At 43.2% G+C, this 25,460-nt stretch overlaps 1 protein-coding gene across 4 annotated transcripts in view; it reads left to right on the top strand.

The window, feature by feature from the left end:
- The window catches only part of LOC142761737 (uncharacterized), a 78,348-nt gene extending 53,252 nt beyond the window's left edge, over window positions 1-25,096 (top strand). Inside the window, exons 11-19 of one of the 4 annotated variants that reach the window (XR_012886979.1) lie at window positions 1,059-1,125; window positions 4,845-4,959; window positions 5,022-5,303; window positions 5,399-5,533; window positions 5,612-5,734; window positions 5,800-5,888; window positions 13,392-13,580; window positions 19,856-19,944; window positions 23,812-23,840. Coding sequence is in view for 2 of the 4 variants with exons in the window: in XM_075877718.1 (XP_075733833.1) it covers window positions 1,059-1,125; window positions 4,845-4,959; window positions 5,022-5,303; window positions 5,399-5,533; window positions 5,612-5,734; window positions 5,800-5,888; window positions 19,856-19,944; window positions 23,812-24,112 (1,201 nt within the window). In the remaining 2 variants the exon portion in view is untranslated. Of the gene's footprint in view, window positions 1-1,058; window positions 1,126-4,844; window positions 4,960-5,021; window positions 5,304-5,398; window positions 5,534-5,611; window positions 5,735-5,799; window positions 5,889-13,391; window positions 13,581-19,855; window positions 19,945-23,811 lie in introns of all 4 variants that reach the window. The other 3 variants (XR_012886980.1, XM_075877718.1, XM_075877719.1) reach the window with 3 other exon arrangements.
- The last annotated feature ends 364 nt before the right edge of the window (window positions 25,097-25,460 follow it).

The following is a 25,460-nucleotide window of genomic DNA, read 5'->3' as shown; positions in this document are numbered from 1 at the left end:
GTATTTATACCTAAAAACTTTCTTTTGAAAAACTTTTTCTTTCAGATAGACTGAAGTCTGCTCGATTAAGCGCAGACGCCCTTACGTCCACTTCACAGAGCGTGCAGTCTTCTTAATTCCACTGACGAGTGACTGGGTCTATACTGCGCAAATGGGCTGATGCCTCAACTCGAGGCTTATGCTGCATAATTACTACTTCTCTAAAAAAGACGCTCGCCACCTTGCCTTACACTACAGGTACTGCGGCTGCGAATTCGTGTTGGAAAACACGAAGGTGGCGAGCAAAGTAAAACGCAAAGTAACCTGGGAAATTATAGAGGCAGTAGAAATTGTCGATAGAAAGGAAAAATGCATTAGTTGCCCATCGGTTGTTGTAACCTCAAAAGAAAGTTTTTAGGTATTAACACGTGACACGGTTACATTTTTCTCTCGAGCTTTTGTTCCTCTTGTATATAGCGAATTGGTTGCTGCTACACAAGGTGCTCTTGGTTTTTACCATTGCAATGGGCGCGCATCATGTGTGAACAATGCATGCATCGTCTACTTAAGGTCTTCTTTCCTGTAATAAAATTCAGTTTAAGTTCAGTGCTTGTGTTGTGTCTGTATGTGTGTTCTTTGTGTAACCTGGTGTGTGCTGCCATATGCTGCAATGTCTTTTTTAAGGTAGCAGTGTTAAAAGTAGATTCATTGCATTCCTAAGCACTATGACATTGTTTTTAGGGCATGCGACACCAAGGTTTTTAGAGCAATCAGCCAAAAAGATGAAATTTTTTTTTACAGTAGTTTCAGTAGATATGTATAAACTGTCTCATCAGACGTTTTGCAAACCAATCTACAACTTTCTCTTTGGAAATTCTTGTCTAAAAATAAAAAATTAGACTTACTCTATGCAATAGTCACCAACATTTATATGGTCTCGTTGTCATAGACTGGATCGGCATATGTTGAAACTCTGGCTAGAGTTACCTGGATCACTTTGTATCACTTCACTCTTATGCATGTAGCAAGCATTCCCCAATTTGCTGTGCATTTCATTTGCCTTAGCATTGTCTTTTTAGTATCTCTTTATCAAGTGTCCAGGCTTTGCCAGCGTGGGTTTTGAAGAAGGTTAATGAAATTGAGCAGGTATGTGTGTGTATTTTTTACAGCGTAAAGAGTAGTACGAACGAAGAATGAGAGTTGACAGAGTGCTCATGTTGAACCATATTGGAATATTAAGTTAGATGGATAGATGCATTGTCGGTACTCATGCTTTAGTACAAGAGAACTGAGAGGGCAAGGCAGTATCGCTAGTTTGAGGAGTTAAGTGCACATGACTGGGTTGAAAGGACTGGGTTGATGGGTGTATGGCTCCTGCTTTTTTTTTTGCATTTTTGAAAAAAAAAAGAAGGTGATAATTACTGAGTCCTTGACAGTAATGTCGGCTCATTTAGTAAAACAAAAAATTGAAATATTCTGTAACAGTTGAAACCTTGTGCAGCAGTACTATCTGTTTTGTTTTTTTCACGAGTTAGTAGGCAGGTGCTTTTCATTCATTGCCATTGTGTTGATGCATCGTAGATTGCAGAAAGTAGGAGCTTTATATCTTTAAAGCTATTCAGGATCTTACTTGGAAATTTGTGTTTTGAAGTAATGTAGCACATTGGGCTAGTTTGAGCATACTTATGACAGTCAGTACAAAAGAGGACACAGAATACAAAAAGTACTCGACACATTTCTTGTTTCGAATAAGAATGCTTTTGGCCAACACATCATGTAAATTTTTAAATGTAGCATTTCTTGTGATTGAGAACCAAACATTATGGTAAGGGGTAAAATTAAATTTTTTATAAGACAAATACAGCATTACTGGAAAATATTGCACACTAATTTTGCATAATAGTTTGTGTAATTTCTAGCTAAAAGTGCATTCGTGTATTTACTTCACTAGAAAGAAAAATATTTCCCTCACTTGTCATGTGCTGTAAGAGTAACTTTCTGATTATTTTGTTTTCAACTAATCTCAACATTTTAGGCTTTGATTATAAAATATTTCAGGGTAACTTAAAAAAATTTTAGTGTAATCGATGAGATAGTTTTCAATAAAAGGTAGCAAGTTTCGAAAGTTTTTTTAAAACAACTGCAAGGAATGTCTGTTTTTATGCTTCAAAATGTGCAGGACAAGCTCACGATGACCAACGGTTCTGCTTCCATGTGCCTCAAAAGCACACTAATGGGAATATTTGCAATCACAGCTTATGAAAATGGCTCAAATTGAATATAGTTCATTGATGCAGCCATATGTGTTATAAAAATCGCATACATGGAGAATAGATCATGGAAAACAGCATCCTCGTGGCTGTCAGGAGGTGCAGTTTTTGCGCCATTTTTTTTATGTCTGTGAGTGCTTTTGTTGCTACTGCTTATGGTAACAAAACTGTGACCTCCGTTTCATATAAAGCCAGCGGCCACCATTGGAGGCACAGCTGTGCTTGAGAGGGAATGCGGACACTGCTGTGGCTTTGTATGGGATAGCTTCAGTCATCGAGCTTTTTAAACGTGCAAGATGGTCGCTTTAAATGCACAACACGTGTAAACGAGTGTCTGAGTGTGTCGTAAGACCTGCAATGAGCCCTCCGGCGAAAAGAGTAGCCGCTCAAAATGTGCTGCTCACAGTGGTTTCGGCTAAAAAGACACAAAAATTCTGGATTTAAAGCCCCATTATTATTATATCGTTTTGAGGCACAGTGAATTGAAAATTTCAGGTTTTTAATGATTGAATGTGTAAATAAAGCTAAGGTACTCTTTTTATTCCCCCAGCAAAGTGCGGCCACCGTGGTTGCTTGGCATGAGACGTTAGTCCTGACGTTTTAATAGGTTTCACTTATCATGTTTTTGTGCTTTAGACGCTTTGCAAACGGAACAATGTCCGAGTAGTGTCACTTGTAAAAATAGGCAAACATCTGGGCTGTTGCCCAGATCACGGCTGTTCGATTTTCTGGGCTGCTGACGTAGAATGGTTTTGTATAATGTCCACGAAAATTAAACATAGTTGTTGTGCCAGCTATAAATTTTTTGCCAATGCAGTGCCACTTCTGTGCAAGATTTAGATAATTGAAATTGGAATAGCAGGCAGCAACAGTGTCTGTGGTGGCATCAATGTCCTCCATGAACATATGCATGCACGTTCTTCAAAGTTGGAATCATGATGGTCTAGCAGCAGTTGGGCCCACATTCATATCCCACACTGCTCCTTGTTACTCAGGAAACTAGACATGCCTTTTGGTTGTCTTCTTGTAAAGGAACGGCTCGTCATCGCACAAAACGTGTTCGGCAATGTCGTTCCACTCACACACTTCAGCTGATTCAAGAAATAACATAATGGGTGCACAGGGAACACCGCAACCATCAGCTGATGTCATGTCAAACAAGGGTTTCATCACATGAACAATGCTCTTTTTGGCAAAGTTTCATCACGTTGTGACAGCCTTGGGTAGCATGTGAAGCTGCTCCATTGTGTGGTGGCAAAATTTCATGGCTTTAAAGGACTCTGGTGTCGCTCTCCAGAGTGTGTATAATAGATTAGGAATGAAATACAAACATCTGTTTTTTAGTCAATTTATCTTGCCATGCCTCATTAACAGCCAAGTGGGACAGAATTTTCCTTGACTAAATTCATTGAGTGAGTAGTGTATACCACCAAATAAATCTTGGCAAGGCCGCAAGGATCATTGTGGCGTACCTTTTTTTAGCAACCTTTAAAGAGCATCTAAGCAAATGATTGAAGAATGTGATGGTTGTCACTATTACGTTAGTCTAGTAGTGCTGCCTGCAAGATGTTTTACTGCCCCCTTGTGTGTGAGGTCTTACTAGGGAGTCAAGTGTTTGAGGTCATGCTCTCTTCACCAGTCATTTCCCGGAAAAGCTTGTTGTTTTTTTTAGTTTCGGTAATACTAGTAGCTATTGCTATGCTTTTCGTGATTCTACTACTCATATTTCAAACAAAAATTTTGCGTGAATGCACGTTTATATCTATACTATTTGGAACTAGGCATTTCATAAAATGTTTTTACTGTTAGGCTTATGTAGTGGGTGCATTCGGAGCCCAAGTAGCTGCCCACCATGCAGTGGTTTACTACAGGCCCATAGCCAGAGCAAGAGCCTTAGCTCCCCCCCCCCCCCCCCCACCTTCTTGAAATTATGACAAAGGGCTGTTTTACCAAAAATAAGTAATGAAAATAAATGTTTCTTTTTTTATTTTTCAAGATCTTTGGCAAGTGCCCCTTCACCCCACCCTTAAGAAAAATCCTGGCTCTGGCCCTGACTACATATATGCTTGTACAAGGGTTATGGACAGCACAGTGGATTAGTGCTCCACTAAACACACTGCTTTTCATTGCACTTTTATCTAGGTAGCATTAAAAAGACGCCAGAGTGGTTCTTGGTTGTATCATGGATAACGGTCTTTTTGTTACCTGCCAGATTACAACCCTTGAAAATAAATGCAAACAGCAGAGTGCATAGGTACTGTTTGTATTTCTTTTTATCACGTTGGTACATGTCATTTGGCATATGGAATGGGTCAGGCCCGCAGCCCGAAATTTTTTCCATTTTTTTCGTAGGCGAAAATGGGGGAAGGGGGGCAGTACCTGTTGAAAATTTTAAAAAACGACCTATTTTTGTTATTCTTTGTAAAACAGCCTCCTCAATCTGAATTTTGGGGAAGGAAACCTAGCTCCCCCCATCCCTGGTTATATGCCTGGAACGAGTATTTCTGAGTAGCGATCACATTTGCTTTAAAGTGATTATGTCCAAACCGTAAGCCTGCTGCTCAGCACACATATTTTTTCATTTTTATTGACTAGTCCTGCGTTATTCTCCGACTGTCATACTGGGATGATGTTGACATGAAATCAAAACCATCAACATCCTCTAGCACAGATTGGCAGCATAATCTACTGATGGAAAAGCCATGTCAGTGTGAGTTTGCCTCTCTTTTTTTTCTGTTTGATTGTTAAGATTAACTCGTATTAAATTCGCAGCTGCTTCAGTGGGCGACCAGGGCCATCAGGAACCAAGTGGCCACTTGCACTTTGTATTAATGCCAGCTGACAACATGAACATTGTTTACCCCTTCCGGAAAACGCCTCCTTTCACAGAGACATGCCTCCATTCTGGCCAGGAGAGTGCATCCTTGCCACCTGCAGTTGAAAGTGCTACATCTGAGCTGATGCAAGAAACACCACTTGTTTGCACTGACAGAATTCTTGATTCTCTGCAAGACGACGATTTACTTAGCCTTGCTTCGTTCGGGGACTTTATTGGTAAAGCTCAGATTCATATATTCACTCTCCTTTTCCCATACTGTTTCTTTGGTCTGTGCTACTACCAATCTCACTGCAAACATTTTTTCCTTCAGCTAGTGATGAAAGCTTCTGCGAGGATGTAGAAGAGCTTGAAAAATCTCTTGATGTATTGAAGAGTGCAGAGTCTGGTCGGGCGACTGATTCTGCTGAAGAGTCTTGTTTGAGTTCACCTGATGACATGACATATGGTTAGAATCTTTCGTTCACCAATGTTTATTCTCTGTTAACTATTTAGTGCACATATACATTATATCTTGTTGTTGTAGCATCTCTTGGTGATCCTTCTGACTGGCCTGAAAGGCGGTTTCTTGTTTCTGAGTCACTCAAAAGCTCAGCATCCGGTGAAAATTGCACTCTCTCCAATGCAGGTGGTAGTCCTGGTCTCAAGGGTAAGTCGTCATCTTGCAGTGTCATTGAAATAAGTCATTCTTTCACGTGTATTAATTATTTCTAGAGCTTACCATATCGGCTGCTGAGATAGCTAAACTATTTGATGAACCTGGACGTCCCAAACGAAATCCACTCCACCCTGTTCATGCTGTGGTAAGTGTGGCAAACTTTTGCTGTAATTATGCATGGGTTGTGCATATTTTAAAGCTGTTTTGTTTTTGTGGTGATATATACGGTGTGTTATTTACGAAAACTGATGAAAACCTTCTTAACGACTTCACTGCGTTGTGGGTCATTGGTGGTTCACGGCTTGTGCTTCTCCTGTGTGGTTGCGATGTTATGAGTATGGCTCTGCTTGTGGATACCGTAACTTCACCACACTTCGATCGCAGAGGTACGATTCTGGTTGCTAGAAGTTAAAAATGGCCAGAAGAATACTTTTCTGGTGTTAGATGGCAGGATCTACCGATAACCAACAATGCATTCACTGAAAACGTTTTTATGCTGCGTGCGGTGTGACCGACTGTTGACCCATGCCAGCGCCTCCTCTATATTTTTTAGTGCCGGGCGAACGCTGTCCTCTGGCCATCGAGCGCGCGCTCGGCCGCGCCTTCCCGTCATGGCGGCGCTGTGCGAGTAGGCTACGGTATGCTGGCGCTAAACGTCCACGTCTATTGCTAATCTCCTGAATTCGTGTTTGATCAGAATTTAAGTGCATTCGCGCTTCTCGCAGATTTTAACTGGTACTTATCCAAAATGCAGTCCATCTGGCCGTGATGGCGGTGGGAATAATGCAATAATGCTCTTAATTTTGATGGTATTCATGATTTATATTATATTTCAATTTTGCGCAACCACATGCTTCAAGTGCCACGGCATGTCGTGTTGTTGCGTACCGCTGTGCCAATGGAAGGAAAAAAAACAACACTGATGGGCTTTCGTTTCATGAAATACCAGCTGCCGCTAATGTATGAGAGAGGTGGCTCTCTGCGATCAGGCGGGACAATTGTCACTGTCGCAAATTACAGGCTGCTACTGCGGGCGATAAACTGAGACATCACTCCGTTAACAACACCCTCTTAATAAACACTCACTGAAAAAATATATACAAAAAATGTGCAAAACAACTAGTAATAACTTCAAACTAAATTAAAATTAACCCACAAACAAACTCCTATACAGACTAAACTGTCCTAAAAATGCAAACTAAGCCTCACTAAGCTTACATTCCCACCATGCTACACGCTAAACCGTCCTAGTCAACATCAGGCATCTTTCGCTTCATAGTTACCAAGCCGATTCGCAGCTCGTCAATGTCCGGAATCGGTAACGCTGATCATCTTGACGTCAATGTTTTGATTGGTTGTTTCCGGTATCTGTCGAAGATCTCGACGTTCTCTACGAACGTTGTCGCTGCTGCTCTTGCCGACCTGGTCGCCCGTCGTCAATGTCGCCTGATGTCGGTGTTGATGTGGCGGAGGCCTCCTAGGTTAGGCCTAGTGGCCGCAGGCGATACCTATTGCTGTATGCCGACTTGGCCATTTGGGGACTGTCTTCAGCGGTTGGCCTCGAAGGGCGCTTGTCCCAGAATATTCGGTGCTTGCTGTAAGCAGCTACTGCATCCCGAGCAGCCTCCTTCGAAACGTGTCGAGGTCTCCGTCTTCTCTGGAAGGCCGCGTCACAGGTTGTCGAGACACTGTTCTGCTGCTCCCGTTGCCACTGGGTTTGGTGGCGATGCGACCTTCTGCCAAGCCCACGTCGACAATCCCAGCTCGTCGCTGCTCGCGCGCCGATCGCCGCTGGGGTTAGCACCTCGGGCCTCGCTGTACGGTGAGCCTGCTCGCACCTTTTACAATCTTCTCTGAACTTCCTCGTCGTCTTTGTCTCCGAAGGGCTTCTTTTTATGACATTTGCCTTCTTTTTCAAGAGTTTTTTTCTCAAAAAACCGCTTGCCTCTCTTTCTTGATCTTGTAGATGCCTTCGCTTGCCAAGTGTTCACTTTAAAGTAACTTTCACTTCACAGTGGTCACCAAAAAGCACTTTTGCAAGCACACCATCTAACACTACACTGTTTGGCAAGTCCATTATTCTATCGTCCGTAACACTATTGGCTACATTCGAAAATTTAGCTACCACAAGAGTGTAACACTCACTGTTCACAATGTTGTCTAACTCATTGTGTACAAAATTCAGCTTCAAATAAAGTCATCTATGGACCTACTTCAAACACATTCCAGAAGACCATCTATTTTCCATGAAAGCAATAACGAGTTTGTGACAACAAACTTCAGTCTGTACTTTTTCACATTCCGCGTCTTTTTCAGTTTCTTCCTATATCTACTCGAGCCCCATGGTTCAAGACGCTCGACACAGCTAATGCCTCTGTTCCTTTTACTCCGATGCCTCCTTGAATCAGCTGTCGTTCGTAGCGTCCTGATTGTCGCTGCGTCGGCTCTTTTCCTCACTAGTTTTGCTGCCTGATGATCAAGGCATAGCTTTAGCGCTTTCCGAGTGGTTTCTTTCGTCTCGTGCGTCTGCAACTTTTGCACCACTCTACATGCGTCCTGGTAACCCTGACCGGTTCTCTCTGCGTCTACAGCTGTCTCACTTTCCCTTACTTTTATGCGTTTTACAATGCACGTAAAAAGCATCTCATTCTTTCTCGAACCCTCCGGCATTATTATCTTTCATGAATGCGTCGTGCTTTTTCTTTCAATATGCCTGCCCAACCCCGAACAAATTCTCACTGTCTCTTTGCTACCCAGCTTGGTTGCGTTAGCTTCCTCCGTGCACTGTTCTACAGTATCCACGTCTTCTACTCCTATCATTGCCTTACTGCAACTCTATGCAACATCTAATCCCTTTCTCTGCAACTCATCGCTCACATGACCTGTCTCGCTGGCAATAAACTCCTGCTCGCTAACCTTACGCTCAACCGAAGCATAACAGGGAACACCGCACACACTAATTTCTGCTGATGACTTCTCTGTGTGCGTTTATTCTTTCGGTCTACCAGTGGCTTGTGCCAATCACAGTGCCGCTCTAGCGCCTACCTTTCTCTCGCATATATTTTTTGCACTTCTGCGCGTTTTGCCTCAAGTTTGGCCTGGCGCTCCTTCCTCATTAACTTCCGCTTTTCTTGAGTGCATTTTCTTCAATTAACTTTAAACCCTCTTTCTTACTTAGCTTTTGCTCTTGAACAATCGTTAATACTTTGTCCCAATTCATCACCGCAACAACCTATAATCAGTGACTGGGCCGAATTGGATCCTGGCAAGCTCACCAATTGTCACGGAATCCCGGGCTGTCCTGACGCGCCCGTCTCCAGTACGCTAGCTGGCGATGCGACCTTCTCCTGAGCCCAGGTCGACAATCCCAGCTCATCGCTGCTCGTGCGCCGATCGCCGCTGGGGTCACTCGCCTCGGGTCTTGCTGTACAGTGCGCACGCTCGCGCCTTTTCCTATCTTCTTTGAACTTCCTTGTCATCTTTGTCTTCGAGGGGCTCCTACTCATGACAGTTGCCTAATACAACTTCGAACTATACAAAAGTATGTAGCTCCCATTTCCAGCATGAGGACTTCACAGACAGAAATAAAAACGGCAGCTCTAAGTAGGCGAAACTGTGAGATTCGCATGCGCTTGAATAGCACGCGGGGTTTGTTTTCATAATAACTTTATTTTTCGCCGTTCAAATCGTGCAATCAATGTAAACCGTGACTTGCCGTGCATTGCTCTTGAAAACAAAAGCTCACAGGGTGCCCTATGCATTCACCTAAAATGAATTGAAGGCAAAAGAAATGTTCTACTTTTTTTTTTTTTAGTCAGTGTATTGTTACTCCCCGCCCCCTCCGAAAGCTTTTTTCTTACCTTACGTGGTGTTGCATTGACTCTATTATCGACCCACTTATGACGATGGCAGTGAAAAATGATCATGCTGAGTGATGATGTCATCATGTGTCGTCATATAACGTAACTTCGTGATGTAATTGGGACACCTTGATGAAGACACAAATTTTTGCGAACTGTGAAGTCATACGTTGACGACAGCGCGTCATAATGATTTTTCGCATCACTCGTGTGAACGTTGCCGACAAACACGATATATTTCCATGTTTGATGAGGCATGTAAGGCTTTCCCCTTATCTTTAATTTGGCATTGATATCTCTGTGCATGTTCGCAAAGCCTCACATTATCAAGTGACAGCGCTGATGGCAGGCTGCACTTATGCCCGCGTCTAACATTTGCTCAAGGTCAACAGCGTTACGAACTCAACAGCATTTGTTCACAAATATCCGGCAGTCTTACAAGAAGTGCGCAGAAGAACTACCTGTTTTTGTTTGTTTTTCATGTCATCACGATAAAGCTGCTTTAGTCTATGAAACGATACAATCGCTTGGTGAAGTACCTGGTTTTCTGACGCATGACTTTTTGCTTCTGGGTGGCAACAAATGTACATGACAAATGATTTGCGCAGGGAACTTGAGATTATATACCTACATGGAAGCAGTGTTACATTTTATTTCGTGCTATTTAAGACATGCACTCCACGCTTGCATGTAGTCTTCTAGGCCAGTAGATGTCACCGTACACCTGTGCTCTTAAGCACCCAAGCTTTCGGTATTAGCTACTGGCAAACAGGTCTTTTGAAAATTGACTCATAAACACTAAAAAACACACTATCAGACTAGCGAGCATAATGATGAAAGAATATTTTTACGAGCATCACTTGACCACGCTTTCATATCCGCGGAGCAGACGACGCACGAACGCGCGCCTCGACAGCAATAGCCATGAACAGAACATGCCTTCAAAAAGAACTTGTTGTGAAGTGCGATGAGTGCTTCACTGTTTCTATTTACAAACGTTTTGTTTATACTTCAATCAGTGCGAATACAATTGAAAACTCGACCATATAAGAGCTGCGAATGCAGATCCCACCTGCGTTTCAGCGAACGGCAACGCGGCAGCAACTCTACTCCGGTAGCAGCGCATTATGGCTTAACGCCGCACTAAAGACGACGGCTTGTTGCCATTGTACTTCGCTCCTTCGCCCCGGCACTGAAAGAAATAGAGGAGGCACTGCCCATGCTTGAGCACTCTGTGTCATGTGCTCCGGTCTAAGGCTTGAAAGTGCATCCAAAAAATAAATTTTTACTGCATAGGATGTGGAATGACACATATTTTCTTTTATTTGGAAAAAGGGTAGTGGCGGCTTATTTCTATGCTGTGTTGCTTGCCACTGTTTTGTCGCAGTTTTTAAATACACTTCATTCAAATACGTGTGTGCATTCTTCCTGCTGCTCCTAGAGATTTTTAGCGCAACTAATGGATCATTGTGCCTTTTACGGGTGCAGAAGCACAACACAGAGGAAACATGTGTGCGTTTTCTGGTTCTGACCACTTTGAGTTTCAGTTTATGTGAAAAAGGCAGTAAAATAGCTGTGTATCTTTCAAACAAACATGCCAAATGCCAGCCTTGAAGGTAATAATGCCATCTCTATAGAGTGAATGAAACCTGCACAGACGTGTGACCCACTGTTGGGTCACAGCACACCTGGAAACTATAGATGGATACCCAATATTGTTCCAATATAGATGCATACCCGTGATGTGAATAATCCCTCTATAAATGAGATGTTGAATGAACTTCACTATTTCGTCTAGTGTCACCTCTTTCCATGAGCCATCTCACTCTGCATAGGTTGGCGTTACTATATATGCATCCAAGCATATTTCTTTGAATTTTCGTGCAAATCTTAATAAGAAAGGACAATGTCATGTGCAGTTCTAAAACGTCTCGCACTGCTTCGTAGTCAGGGCCAAGATGTGCTCCGAGGGCCTTCTTGTCTTCAGCAGAAGCTCTGCAGTCAGCACCAACACGCTGTACCCCAGCGAAGTGTGGACCACGCACGTAACCAGAGTAGCTATAAGATTGTGCACAAAGGTCAGAAGCTATACGCACTTACGGTGGAGGAGACAACTTGAGGATGTAAACGAAAACCTGTGAACGGCTGTGGATGTCTCAGGCTAACGGAAAACATCGTCTCCATTAAATTTGAAGCTGAGGTGCTGTCATCCTCGAACTCGAAGCTCGTCCTCACTCAATTCTGGTGGGGTTGCAAACCAGTTTCAAGTAGTGCATGTCTTTTGCAGTGCGGACCCATGCGCGCGTGACGACTACGTCATAGGAGCGACTAGTGACACTATATGCTACCTTGTGTCAGATGTAACGATACAAGCAAAATCAAAGCTGCTGGAAAACTGGCTGAGAAGGCCATCTCGACACTTTAAACATGCGGCAGACCATCGGAAGTATTTTTTGTAGAATAAATTTTCCCTGACTCATAGCAACAGCTGTCTATTGAATAGCTGGCATAAATTGCAGGCATTTACTATTGTTAAACAATATCAAATTGCAAAGCTGACACTTGAATTTGATTTTTGGCGTGCAAGGGTTCCTTTCATTATTGAACTTCGATGTTACTGCTGTATAATCACGAGGGGCATGCACTTTTGTCAAGTTCGCCAGCCTAGTGCAGTTTTCCAACAATACACGCAGAATGGTTCATGAAAAGATCTGTCAGAAATCACTATGTTGCCCAAACAGGCAAGTTCAAATTGATTCTGAAAGTTGAGTGGCTGGACTAACTACTAGAAAATGCTGGGTGCACGAGAAACAAATTTAACATGTTAAAATCTACAACCCGAAGCGTCGATCACAAGTGATTGATTTGAATAGGCATGGTAACGAAAGAGTTGATTACTTTTGGACTTCAGTGCTTGAAATATCATATTGTTAAAAAGTAGAGGCAGTGTATACCTGCTGCGAATTCGGGGACGCATTTGTTGTAACTTGTGCTCAGGATTCAATATTTAGTCAAATATTCCACAAGATGTCACCAAATACATGTAGTGAATTGCAATATGTGCCTACATTACACTGTGTGTGTGCACTATTTGATCACCTTATTCGCTGTCACCACGAATGCTAGCAGTATTGCTAGATTTATGTAGGCATGTAGCTTTGAATATATTGCCACATATATTAGGTGATTTTTAGGTGATGACAGCATGTGGATTTATGCAGGAAATAGACCATCATTCAGTGCTAGTTGTCTTTGTCTCCGACCCGAGAGACTCGGAAATCGCCACATTTCGCCACAGTTCGCCAAAATTTCAAGAGCCCTCTACTACAGTGGCCTTCATAACAGTATTATCATTTAGTGACATAAAAAACGAAAATTATTATTGTTAGTGTGTCCTTATGTACCTCAACATTATTTCACTCTCACCCACATATCACCCTCGCTGCCCATGAATGGCTGGCCGAAAACTTCTACTACCACACTACCTTGAAACTGTAGCTAACTTGTTTTTTAGATTTAATGCCATTCGATTAGGATGTATTGGATGTCATTGAGAGGTAGTCCAACAAGCAGCCACATAACATGAAACACATTGGAGCCTCTTCTTGATGACTCTATTGCCAACATCTCTGTGAAGCACTTGATTATAGTGTGTGCTTGTTTGCAAAGCTGTATTGAATTTCTTTTTCTGCTGAGGGCTGCTTTGCTGGGTAATTTTAGAAATAGAACACTTGCAAAAGTACTAGTTCCTGGAAACTGACAAATGTGTTTTTTTATTTTTATCTGAGATATGCTTGCAGTACATCAAATCAGTGCCACATTCTGAAGTACTGTTACGAAGACGCGACGGCAACACGGCCCCGAAAGCACCACTACTCCGAACTCCGCCGACACTGTCATCAGCCGTTTCGTAGCGTAGGTTTTTCGGCTTGCGACTGCTTCTGTGCGGAGCTGCTAGATGAGCGGACGAGAATACGGTGAGTTAAGGCAAGGTTTATGTATAGCATAGAAATAGAGGCGTTACAAATTCGGCACTGGGGCTGACTGTTTAGGGACTCGAAGAGCCGAGATGTCTTCTCTCGCACTCTGTTACGAGGCGCACCGCCGATGAGATTACGATGGGCGCCACGAAACTCGCCGCTGCCAAGGACATCGCGCGCGCTGACTGCGAAGGGGCTCCAGCCGACGAGAGGCTTTTCAGACACTTAGGTCAGCTGCTGACGACGCCCCGCAGGGCTTTTTTTTTTATAGGCACCGTGTGGATCTTTTGCGTAACCAAATGTCCAACCAGAAGAGCCGCTGGCCGTGATGTCCGAATCCTCTAATGGGGCCCGCCGCTGCGCATGGTTGCACCAAGGACGAGGGATGTTGCCACACATTGCGTAAGACTCGCCAGAATGGAAGGCGCTGATTGCTTCAACGGGCTGAGGGAGCTCGCAGTGCGTTGCATGACAGACCGCCACTGCCGCTTGATGACGTCGTTGAGTTGATCGCATCAGGCGAGCTCGATTGCTGGCCTTGAAACAGATTGCCTTTTTCAGAGGCATTGATGTTCGGTGTCGACACGCAGGCGTAACAGCACCCTCGCCGCCAGACAATGCGCCGGAAAGACGAGCTGCTTCCATGTGGCTTGGATGTCGGGCGCGCTTTTCTGCCAGGTTCTTCCAGGTTCGCCTCCTGGGTCATGGGGAGAATGCAGCTCCAGACTCCATTCCGTGAACACATCCCATTCTTGAGGACGGATCTCAGCTCCACTGGCTTGCCGCCACAACTTGCCGGCCAGCTTCGCTCGTCTCTTTTGACGATATTTGGTCTCGGCACTTGTCGATGGTTCTTCAACTTGTCAAGAATGGTTCAACAACAGACAACACACGACACAAGCAAGTGCCCTCGGTCACCCGACAGAACACCAGACAAAGTATAGTACAACATATACCTAGCTATGTGTCTATCGGAATTTCGTTTCCTCTATATCAAGAGGCACATGTGGTACACAAGACTCTTAAAATGAGAACTCAAGTTTTTACACGTACAATAACGTAACGAAATAGAATACAACATAAAGTTGGCCCATTGAGATCACTCTGAACGAGAGCGCTCAGCCCAGGTCGTGATGAAGACAAAATTTTGCCCCGACTGGCCAGCGAAGGACCGAAAGGTGGAGAAGGTACTAACTAAAACGCATGTCTCAATGCGTCTGCATTAGCGTTTAGCTTTCCTTTTTTGTAGCGAACGTCAAATTTGTGCTGTTGGAGTATCATGCTCCACCTCAGTAACCGGCCACTTTTAGGCGACATGTTATTTAACCAGGTTAGAGGTCAGTGGTTCGTTTCGACCACAAAACTCGAACCGGAGACATAACAGGCTAGCTTTTTCACAGAGGAACAACGATGCGGTTGCTACGGATTGGCTCCTCACAAGTTAGCTCGATATCGTGTTCAATCACATGTTTTCAGACCGTCCCGGAAACACGACGGTCCGAAAACACGTCTTTAAACTCGGAAGCAATCCTTCTCAAGTCCTCCTTCTGGACTTCAATTAACCTAGGCTCTAGGTTCAACTGCTCCAAGATTACCTCCGATCCCCTTTCAATTACATCACTAGGACTCAAAATTTCTGCTCCCTCTTCCTCTGAAGCATCCAACAGCAGACTTGCGACCGCTTGACTTTGAACGTATGGTTTCATCAAGTTACTCTGGTAAATTTTGTTCAGCCGCCTTTCTAATTTCACTTCATAATTGGTATCAGAAAGCTTTGAAAATACTTTGGCGGGCCCTTCCCAATGAACCTCAAGCTTGTTCTTTTTGGACAACCGCAGCTGCATTACCTGACTACCTACTTCAAAAGCGCACTTCTTCGCCGATTTGTTGTAGTACTCCTTCGACAACACTTGTGCAGCCTTCATGTGGCTTTCCACGAGATCTTTCGTTTTGCCAAGCCTGAGAAGGAGGTCTAAGTAGGTCTAGAATGTACGCAACTACATTAGGGTCCTCATCGAATCCCTCCCAGGACTCGCGTAGCAATGGTGTTCTCAAACTCCTGCCATACACAAGCTCTGCAGGGCTAAAGCCAGTGCTCTCATGAGGAGCTGATCTCAAAGCGATCATAGCGGGAGGAATACACTCTTCCCAGTCGCATTTGTGCTCGTAGCAAAGAGCTCTCAGTATCCGTTTCAGAACGGAATGCATACGCTCTACCAGATTAGATTGCGAGTGATGGATCGAGGTGTGCACTACTTTTATTCCACATTTAATGAAAAAGGTAGAGGTAAGGCAGCTGGTGAATACACTACCATTGTCACATTGGATTTCAGAAGGAAATTCGATGCGTGCAAATATAGATAGCAGTGCGTCCACGACCTGAGGGGAATTAAGCTCCTTAAGTGGTAACGCTTCCGGAAATTTTGTGGCTACACAGAGGGCCGTCAGGATGTACCAACAACCTTGCCTTGATTCTGGCAATGGCTCGACGATATCAATTACTAGGCGCCGAAAAGGTTCTGTGATAATTGGCACAAGCTTCATGGGTGTCTTCCACTTGTTCGTGGATTTCCCCGCTCTCTGACAAGTGTCGCATGAGCGTACAAAGTCTTCGATATCCATCCAGCATTTCGGCCAATAAAACTCAAGGGAAACTCTAGCCTTGGTCTTTTTTATGCCGAGATGCCCTCCCACGCGTTTTTTATGCGCCAGTTCCAATAGTTGGCGACGATACTTTTGTGGCACCAAGAGCTGCTCATACTTGCGACCTTGCGCATTTGTGTAGCTCTGATACAGGAGCCCTGCTTTCTCACAAAAGGAAACATCCTTTTCCTAATTTCGTAAGTTTACGCTTTCCATTAGCGCTTTAATCGAGAGGTCTTCACGCTGCTCTCGAATGAGCGTTTTTCGGTCAACCCTCGACAGCTCCGCTACAGGCGAGAGTGTTGCAACCCTCTCGCTCTGACTCAATGGCGTCATGTCGTCTCCTCCGCCGACACAGACCGCGCCAGTCGCTTCAGCGACGGGCCGCTCGAGTGACTGCTCAAATGAATCGCGCGGAGGATATCCTGTCTGAGGTTCCATTGACTCGCTGCCAAGGCCACACAGACCAGCAGCTTTTGCACTTGGTGCTTCGCCAGATTGAACAAGATTAAGTTCCTGCGAAAGCTTCCGCGCTTGCGATCGCGTGAGGTCCATGTACGCTAAGTTAGAGAAGAACGATTTACCCTGCTCTTCAAGAAGCTGCTCTGAGTTATTAGAAAATAGATAAGAAGAACGATCGGGAAGCGCGGCAGACACAGCTGCTTCGGTGCGAAGCTTACCGAACGGGCCTTCAATGCCAACCATAGCGATTGGTAAGCAAGCACTCTGCTCCTTGGCAAGTTGCCTGATCCACGCGCATTCTCCTGTAAAGTCATCTGGAGACACCATCGAAGGATGGACAAGGTTCATAGTTGCCGCTGAGTCTCGAAGAGCTTGACACGTTTTCGCATTCACACTAATTTTTTGGAGATACAGCTCTAACAACCGCATGTCTTTTTCCGATTCTCGGATTGTTGCGAAAGCAAACTTTTGCTTACTGTTTATCACGATGTGCCCTTCCTTTTTGCAATTGTAGCAGTTTAGCGGCTTCCATGATTCAAACGCCCGTGTGGTATCAGTGCGTTGTTTAGGAACCATACTCGATTTCTTCGCTTACGTTTGCCCTTCCCCTACAGTGTCCTTTGTAAGAGACGGGTCCTTCTTGAAATTACGGTGCAGAGCGGGTTTTTGTTGATCAGGTTTCTTTAAAAAGCCCTCTTTACTTTCATCCTTTTCATCGCGCACTGCCCTGCTATGCAACTTTTGGCAAGTATAATACTCCTCAGCTAACTCTGCCGTCTTGTTTAGCTGTAACACCAAGTTTGTCCTGCAGCCAAAGCTTGACATCCTCCTCAATGCAGCGGTAGAATCGCTCCAACGCAATGCATTCTACCACTTTATCGCGATCGTCGTAAACACCTTTGCCCTTGAGCCATTCAAATAAATCAGCTTTAAGACGAAACGCAAAGTCATTGTGTGACTCATTCCCCTTCTTAGCATACCGGAACTCATTCCCCTTCTTAGCTACCGGACGCCGGCCAATCCCGCAGCTGCCAACCACTGTTACGAAGACGGGACGCCAACACGGTCCCAAAGGCGCCACTGCTTCGAACTCCGCCGACACTGTCACCAGCCATTTGGTAGCGTAGGTTTCTCAGTTCGCGACTGCTTCTGCGCAGAGCTGGTAGACGAGCAGACGAGACGACGGTAAGTTAAGGCAAGCTTTATGTACACAATAGAAACAGAGGCGTTACAGATTCGGCACTGGGGCCGACAGGACTCGAAGAGCCGATATGTCTTCTCACGCACGCTGTTACAAGGCGCACCGCCGACGAGGTTACGATGGGCGCCACGAAACTCGTGGCTGCCAAACACACCGGGCTTGCCGAATGCGAAGGGGCTCGAACCGACGAGAGGCTTTTCTGACACTTAGTTCAGCTGCTGGTGACGTGTCGCAGGGCTTTTCTTTTTATAGGCACCAGTTGGATTGGAAGTTTCTGGTTGGTTGGATTGGAAGTTTCAGTTCTGGTTGGAAGTTTGTCCAACCAGAAGCGCCGCTGGCCGTGATGTCCGAATCCTTCAATGGGGCCCGCCGCTGCGCGTGATTGTGGCAAGAACGAGGGATGTTGCCAAGCATTGCATAAGACTCGCCAGACTGGAAGGTGCCAATTGCTTCAACGGGCTCGCAGGCTGAGGGAGCTCGTGGTGTGTTGCGTGACAGACCGGCGGCGCCGCTTGCTGACGTCGTTAAGCTGATCGCGTCAGGCAGGCTCGATTGCCGGCCTTGACACAGTTTGCCTTTTTCAGAGGCATTGACGATCGGTGTGGACTCGCAGGCATAACAGTCCTGCGCACACCTCATAATCAGCTAAATGCATGATTAATTTCAATTATAATGCATCATTTTTGTCTTTTAATTAAGGTTGTATCCTCAAATAATTATTCTCGAGGACTGGAAGTGTGGTAACTGTGACAGGAAATAAAAATTTTCAGGCAGTCTTCAGGAAACACTCGATATATGCAGGGCACTATCTTGCCCAATTATCTGCTATTAATATATCACTTCATGGAATTTATGGGAAAATTCCTTAATCTGTATGTGCGATTCATTTCTGTTTGTGTTGCAGTGAAGATTAACCTATTAGTAGAGCTGGGTGAATATGAACATTTTGGGTGCAAAGCAAATTCGAATTTGAAGTGCTAGTTCGAATCAGATAGAATATTTTTAATATTTCCCGGACTTTTCTAGACAATTTTTTATCACTTCTAAGCAAAATTGCCAAAGAAAAACGTTCGAGAGGATTCTTAAGCATGGCCTTAGGAGATAGCAACATGAAAGTGTTTGGTTTTGTTAGACTGATGATGTGCAGGCGGGGCGGTGTTTCATAGTTGTCTTATCAAGGTTGAGGCAATGCAGAAGCTGAATGGTATTTATATACATGATTTGGTGCGGTCAAAAGTGTTGCCAGCAACACTATACATATGAAAGACAGAGATACTATTGCCTCAGCCTCTTTTCCTCTCTCAACTTCTGTGGAAGCCCAATTGAGGGTGTGCACCCTTTTGAGTCCAAAGTTTCAAATCTGCCTCATAGAGGTCAATCTATAAGAACATCTGAAATTTTGAATGCTAAAAATTTTTAGACTTCCTGCCCAAACTTTAGGTCCAAAACAACATTAATTGAGCCCCCACCTCTGCCAAATCACTCATATTCGTGTTGGAGCCAGCATTTTCGCGAGCCAATACATTTGCGATTGTAGGGTATCTTGAAAGGCAGCTTTACCGCAAATGGGAATATGCTGAGGTGAAGCATATTGAAAATTTGAAGGAGTCAGTTTTAGTTAGACATTCACTGTATATGTCTATAGGAAATTCAAATAGTTCCAGTAGTAAATTTTTTTTTAATTTTGAGTATTTGCACACCTTTAGTAATTAGTAGTTTAGTTTTCCAGATTTTTCGCTTTATACAAGTAATGGGGCATGTTGTGTTAGTTATTTGAAAATGAAAATTAGTCTTCAAGCTGCATAAGAAGCTTCATGTCTGATTAACTGGACCATATCCAATGTTGTTGTCATATGTTCCCTCTGTTTTTGTTCCCTCTGTTTTGAGTGTATTGTCACAGTGACTCAATAAGCAATGCATTTTTACTAATAATTAGAAAAAACTGCAGCAACAATTGTATCTTTAGGGGCAAAGCACCAAGCCATCAGTCTCATGGGATCAGCTGGAAAGCACGCAATGGCCTGATTATCTTCAGTGCAAGTACCATGATGTTTAGTAAGTATATAATAATTAGCTGTTCAACCGTGCAATGACTGCCGTTGTGCTGGGTAGTTAGCACCTATATGTCTTAACCATTTCATTTTTTGCAAGATTTTCTCTCTTGAAATGTTTATTGATTTATTTTTTTTTTAATTTTGATGTAGGATACTGTGCTTCTAAAAGCATATATTGATTGATGGAAAATAGTTTAAAGATATCTAAAATTATTATAACAAAGTTTATTGTCTCATGGCCTATTAGTGACTCACAATTTGTGAAATAATGTCGTCATTGAGATACTGGCAAATACAACACATGAAATCATCTAGTTAGAGTTTGGTATCTCAATAATCAGTGCTTAAAAAAATGTTAAGATTTAGTGTCACTGTACCAGCAACATAGCCTTCCATGCGCAATTGTTAGAAACTGCTTTAACTATAGTCAGCTGAAACTTTAGAAGTCTGCACCTTTTCCTTCCCAAAGGCGGATGCACGCAAACTGCACCAATGAGCGTGCATCCCAGACCACCCCAATCAGCTAAGCGGCCAGTGAACCCGCTTTCAAAGAACATTGCTGAGTGCATGAGCAGGACTATCTCTTTAGCTGTGGAGACAATCGACTGCCGTGCTTTAGTCCTCTGGGTGGGGCCTTTTAGGGTCTTCTTAATTTGTACCCGCCTATAGATACAACGAAGAATGCTGAGGAAGCAATGGAGCCGAAGAACTCTCAAGAAAAAATTCTACTTGCCCATTGTGGCAGTCACACACCCACAGATTGTTAATTTCAGGCAAACTGGCTTTGTTTTATTTTATGAACTTCAAATATGGCTCTTGAGTACTGCAGCATTCATAGACAATATGCCTGCTTTTTGCATAATCTGTTTGCTTTCATGAAGCTAGAAAAATGATCTGGGGTGCTATTTTGCCTGATATTATTAATAACAGGGGTAGACTGTTGCTTTCAACTATTGACAAAATGTGATTAGTGTGAAAAAGTCTTCTTGCCTTTAAAAAGGCATCGCTACATAAAATAGCAGCCCTGGGGCAGGAGGAGCTTAAGCCCAACTAGCCATCAAAAGTGGTGGGTGTAGTAACCAGCTCCTCCTTTCTCCAACGTTCAGGTTCCATTCTTCTTGTACAGAACAGGCAGGATATTTGTGCTAGCTGTGTCGTTGCTGCACAAAGGAATGTCATGACTGTTGCCTGTTCTCTGTGAATGTGCACAAAGTCTAGTTTGTCTTTTGTGAACATACATCTATTCTTTGTGTTCATGTATTCTGATCATGGTAAATATCTGAGCCTTCTACTTGAAAAACTCCCAAAGTCTCCATATAGTTGTGAAAAAACTCTACCTTGTGTCATTACATGTTAGCCACAAAAAGTTGTACACAAGTATATTAGTAGCCCATGTATTGATGCAATAACAGTATTCATTTTATATCAGCACTAAAGTGTTCAGACAGACTACTCAATTGAAGCCTTTATTTTACTCATTTTCTCAAAAAAATATTGAGGACCTAAATAGGTAACTCAGTGCCATTTCATTTTGGGGAGGTTGGTGATCAGTGGAACTGGTGGCTGCGAGATCCTTTTTGGGAGTTGTTTAAGGTATGCATAGTCACAAAGTTGCAGTGGAAGTTGTGGTATTCCCCAGAACACTGTTTCGGCATCTTCTTAACTTAAACAGTGCATGGAAAAATGCATCTCTGGCATGAAATATTCCCAAAAGAGCAATTCGCCTGATGTTATGTGGTCCTGCAGAGGGCATTTATTTCAACACAACTAGCTTTCATAGAAGGTGTTTTCTGATTACATTTGTTTTGCATGACATGTAGAACACATCCATAAAGTTTGAATATAATCACTTTATGTGTTTGACCTAGTGTTGAGACACAAGCTTTAGGAGCATGTGGTTTTCCGGCTCCAAACCCTGCCAAGAAAACTGATTTTATTATTTTTATTCGCAGCATGTTTTTTTCTGATGCATTAGTTTCTCCATACAGGGTGTAAGTGTTTCTGCTTTATTTCTTCAAACTACACCTGCTCTCCAGGTGGTTAGAAATTTTCAGTCTCCACATGCAGTGATCCACTGGAAATTATGGATAATTACGACCTAATAATAAATGTATGCTCCATCTACAGCCATAACAGTCTCACGGAGAGAGAACTTCGAAAGACGTTTTACCTACCACATTTCCTTATCTCAGTGACGTCAAGCACTTTACGCGTGTTTCAGATAGTTGAGTGTCGTCGTGCTGACGCATGTTTGTGTTGCTGGTTTCAAGCCAAGAACTGGCAAATTTCATCCGAAATTCTGGTATCACCGCTCATTCGAAGGTCATATTATAGAAAGGAACTTTTAGTCTTAGATATGCGTGGTATCTAGTACATTAGCACAGAAAAAGTACTTACGGTTAGAAAGAAAACTAGCTTGCACGACTCTTTTATATATTGACACGAGTCTCTTATATAGTACTGACATCTGAGGTGCTAGTTTGCCTGATATTATTAATAACAGGGGTAGACCATTGCTTTCAACCATTGAAAAAATGTGATTAGTGTGAAAAAGTCTTCTTGCCTTTAAAAAGGCATCGCTACATAAAATAGCAGCCCTGGGGCAGGAGGAGCTTAAGCCCAACTAGCCATCAAAAGTGGTGGGTGTAGTTACCAGCTCCTCCTTTCTCCAACGTTCAGGTTCCATTCTCCTTGTGCAGAACAGGCATTATATTTGTGCTAGCTGTGTCGTTGCTACACAAAGGAATGTCATGGCTGTTGCCTGTTCTCCGTGAGTGTGCACAAAGTCTAGTTTGTCTTTTGTGAACATACATCTATTCTATGTGTTCATGTATTCTGATCATGGTATATATCTGAGCCTTCCACTTGAAAAACTCCCGAAGTCTCCATATAGTTGTGACTGGGCACGCTATCGACTGGGATAAAGCTTGCATCATTGCCACGGAAAGAAAGTTGTTACCGCGATTGCACATGGAATCTCTGGCCATTCAAACTACTGCGCATACGTTGAAAAGAAATATTGGGACACTCCCCCCTGTGTACACGCGATGTCTGCAACGCGTGATGAAACATGCATAAGAAGAGCGCACTACGCCATTTGCGGTCACTGTGAACAAGGCTCCCGTGTGGGGAGCCGAAACGTCTTTTCAAGTTTTATGTATTTCACCTTGGTCGGCGTTTTTGTTTTTGTTATTTTACACTATGTTTGTCCCCGACCAGACGGGATTTCGTCGGACTCTTGACTGTAGTACTGACAAGTTCATCGTAGTTTGTGGGAAGAGCCTATACTATAGTTTAGAATGTAACAGCTCCTCTGTAAAACAGTGTTCTCGCTCAAGTTTCATGACTTTTGACTTTCATCTGCAACAATTATCATTCCGACTGACTTTGTCTATCATGTATTGGTTCTGCATATTAGTAGTGGCACAGTCTTTCATTGGTTGAAACAATAGTTATGGTTGAAACAATAGTTATGGTTGAAACAATAGTTAAGGTTGAAACAATAGTAAACAATAGGAAAAAGTTGAAACAATAGTTATGCTAAGAACCAGTATGTAATGTTCTACCTGATGCAAATATTTAATCATAAATATCAGAACCAAGGAAAAAAGTTTATTGAGTTTTGCACTGTGAAGTGGATCCTGCAAGCCATTTCACCCATTGTTTTTATTTTGTACACTAAACTTGGCACTATATAATTTTATTAAAATGAAATGTAGTAGTTACTGTAATCTGACTGTAGCACAATTAAGCCTGCTTATAATGCTAGAAAAGTGAAAACATGATCAGTAAACCACATTCAGTGGTCTGATGTGATAATTTTTTTCAGCGAGTTGTTCATTGTACATCTTCCCATTTCTCAATCCAGTTACAACACAGACCATGAAGTATTGGAGAACTCCTGCAGTGCAATGAAAGAGCAATACTTAGTTAATGAAACAGCTGCTACTTGCACATCTAATCTGGAAAGTTCAGTGCATCTCCAATCCAAATCCAAGAAAACTTCAAGCACGGCTTTTGTTCCTGTGAACAAGGACCGCACCACGCTGCAAGGCCACCAACAGAAGCATTCTTTCTCATCAACACGGAATGATCCTGTTGCATCAATATCTCTTCAGAAGAGCCCACAAAAGGAGAGCATGTCACAAAAAACAGTCCCTCTAGCCTAGAATAGCCCACAAGCTGCTGCTTCTTCCTTTCTGCGAAAGAGCCCATGTAAAAATACCAAACAGCACGAATGTGATGATCCAAGGTGTGCAGTCTTTTTTTTCTTACATAATTTCAAAAAGATATGAGCACATGGTGTTGAATGAAAACAATGACAGAGCACCTTTATAACATCATGATCCATGAAACTGCGTGTTACGTTTCTTAAAAAAAATGTAGGAAAATCCTTGTTTTCAAACACATGCCTGCAGGACGTCGTATGCGTGGTTTCGTCTCCTTAAATTCTTGATTTGCAGCTTATATTCACAGGTAGACTACTTTGCAGCAAAATGCCATTAAGATTCAAGTCCATATACAGTGCCACTCTCGTTAACAGATAAGCCTGAGAGGAAGCAAGTTGACTGTGCATTGAAAGGACTAGTGAAAAATGATAGGTGTAATGTCAAGAGACAGAACGACAGCACTGTTCATCAGTAAACAGACATGGGTAGCCCATTCCACTCGACATGGAGCGGAATCAATGACTTCTGCAGTGAAGTTGCAGAATGGGTCAAACTGGTGTATATTGCTGGCGTAAGCTGAAGATAATTAGATATTGATGAAGGATGCCTGTGGTGGACATAAGGTGGTGGTGACGGGGGTGATGATAAGGATGATATGGTCTTAAGGTTAAGCCTCGAGATTTAAGTGAAAAAAAAAGTTTCTTCAAATAAGTTATCAGAACTAGTTATTTTCTGACAGGTGATGAGGAAAAAAAGTACCTTTGAATGCCCCCCCCCCCTTTTTTTTTTAATGTTAGCTCAGTTGAGCAGACTGCTTTCTCTACAGCCTCTTTGGCGTATGATCTCCCCTCTTCACATTTCCTTGTTCTGTGCAAGTGAATGTGCATGTGCAGACAGAGTGGACAAAAATGGGCATGTGTTAGTGGATGATGCTTGTGGCAATATGCCATATAAAGGATTCTATATTAAAGGGACCCTGAAATACTTTTTCGAGTAACCATGGAATTAATTCACTGGGAAAGCGTATTGACTCACAAATTCAATGCCGCAAAAATTTTAAGAATCCGTCCAGTACAAGCTGAGTTACAAAGATTTGTCACACGCTGCAATCGCATTATCTTCTCTTGTCCCAACGAAAGCGCTGGAAGCTAAGCAGAGAGGAATGGGAGGGGCAAACAAAAAACGTCACACCCGCCTAGTGACCTTGAGCACTTTTTTTTCTTTGAATACCCAACTTTTTCAATGCGATCGCACGCGCACTTGTGAACAAGTGATGGCCTCTCGCGGCAATCTCTGTAACAACTGAGCACGCCATGTTCAAATCAGCCAATGGCTGATAAGATGGGTA

This window comes from Rhipicephalus microplus, chromosome X, assembly GCF_043290135.1.
Source record: "Rhipicephalus microplus isolate Deutch F79 chromosome X, USDA_Rmic, whole genome shotgun sequence".
Lineage (NCBI taxonomy): Eukaryota > Metazoa > Arthropoda > Arachnida > Ixodida > Ixodidae > Rhipicephalus > Rhipicephalus microplus.
This window is presented reverse-complemented; position numbering and strand designations above follow the sequence as displayed.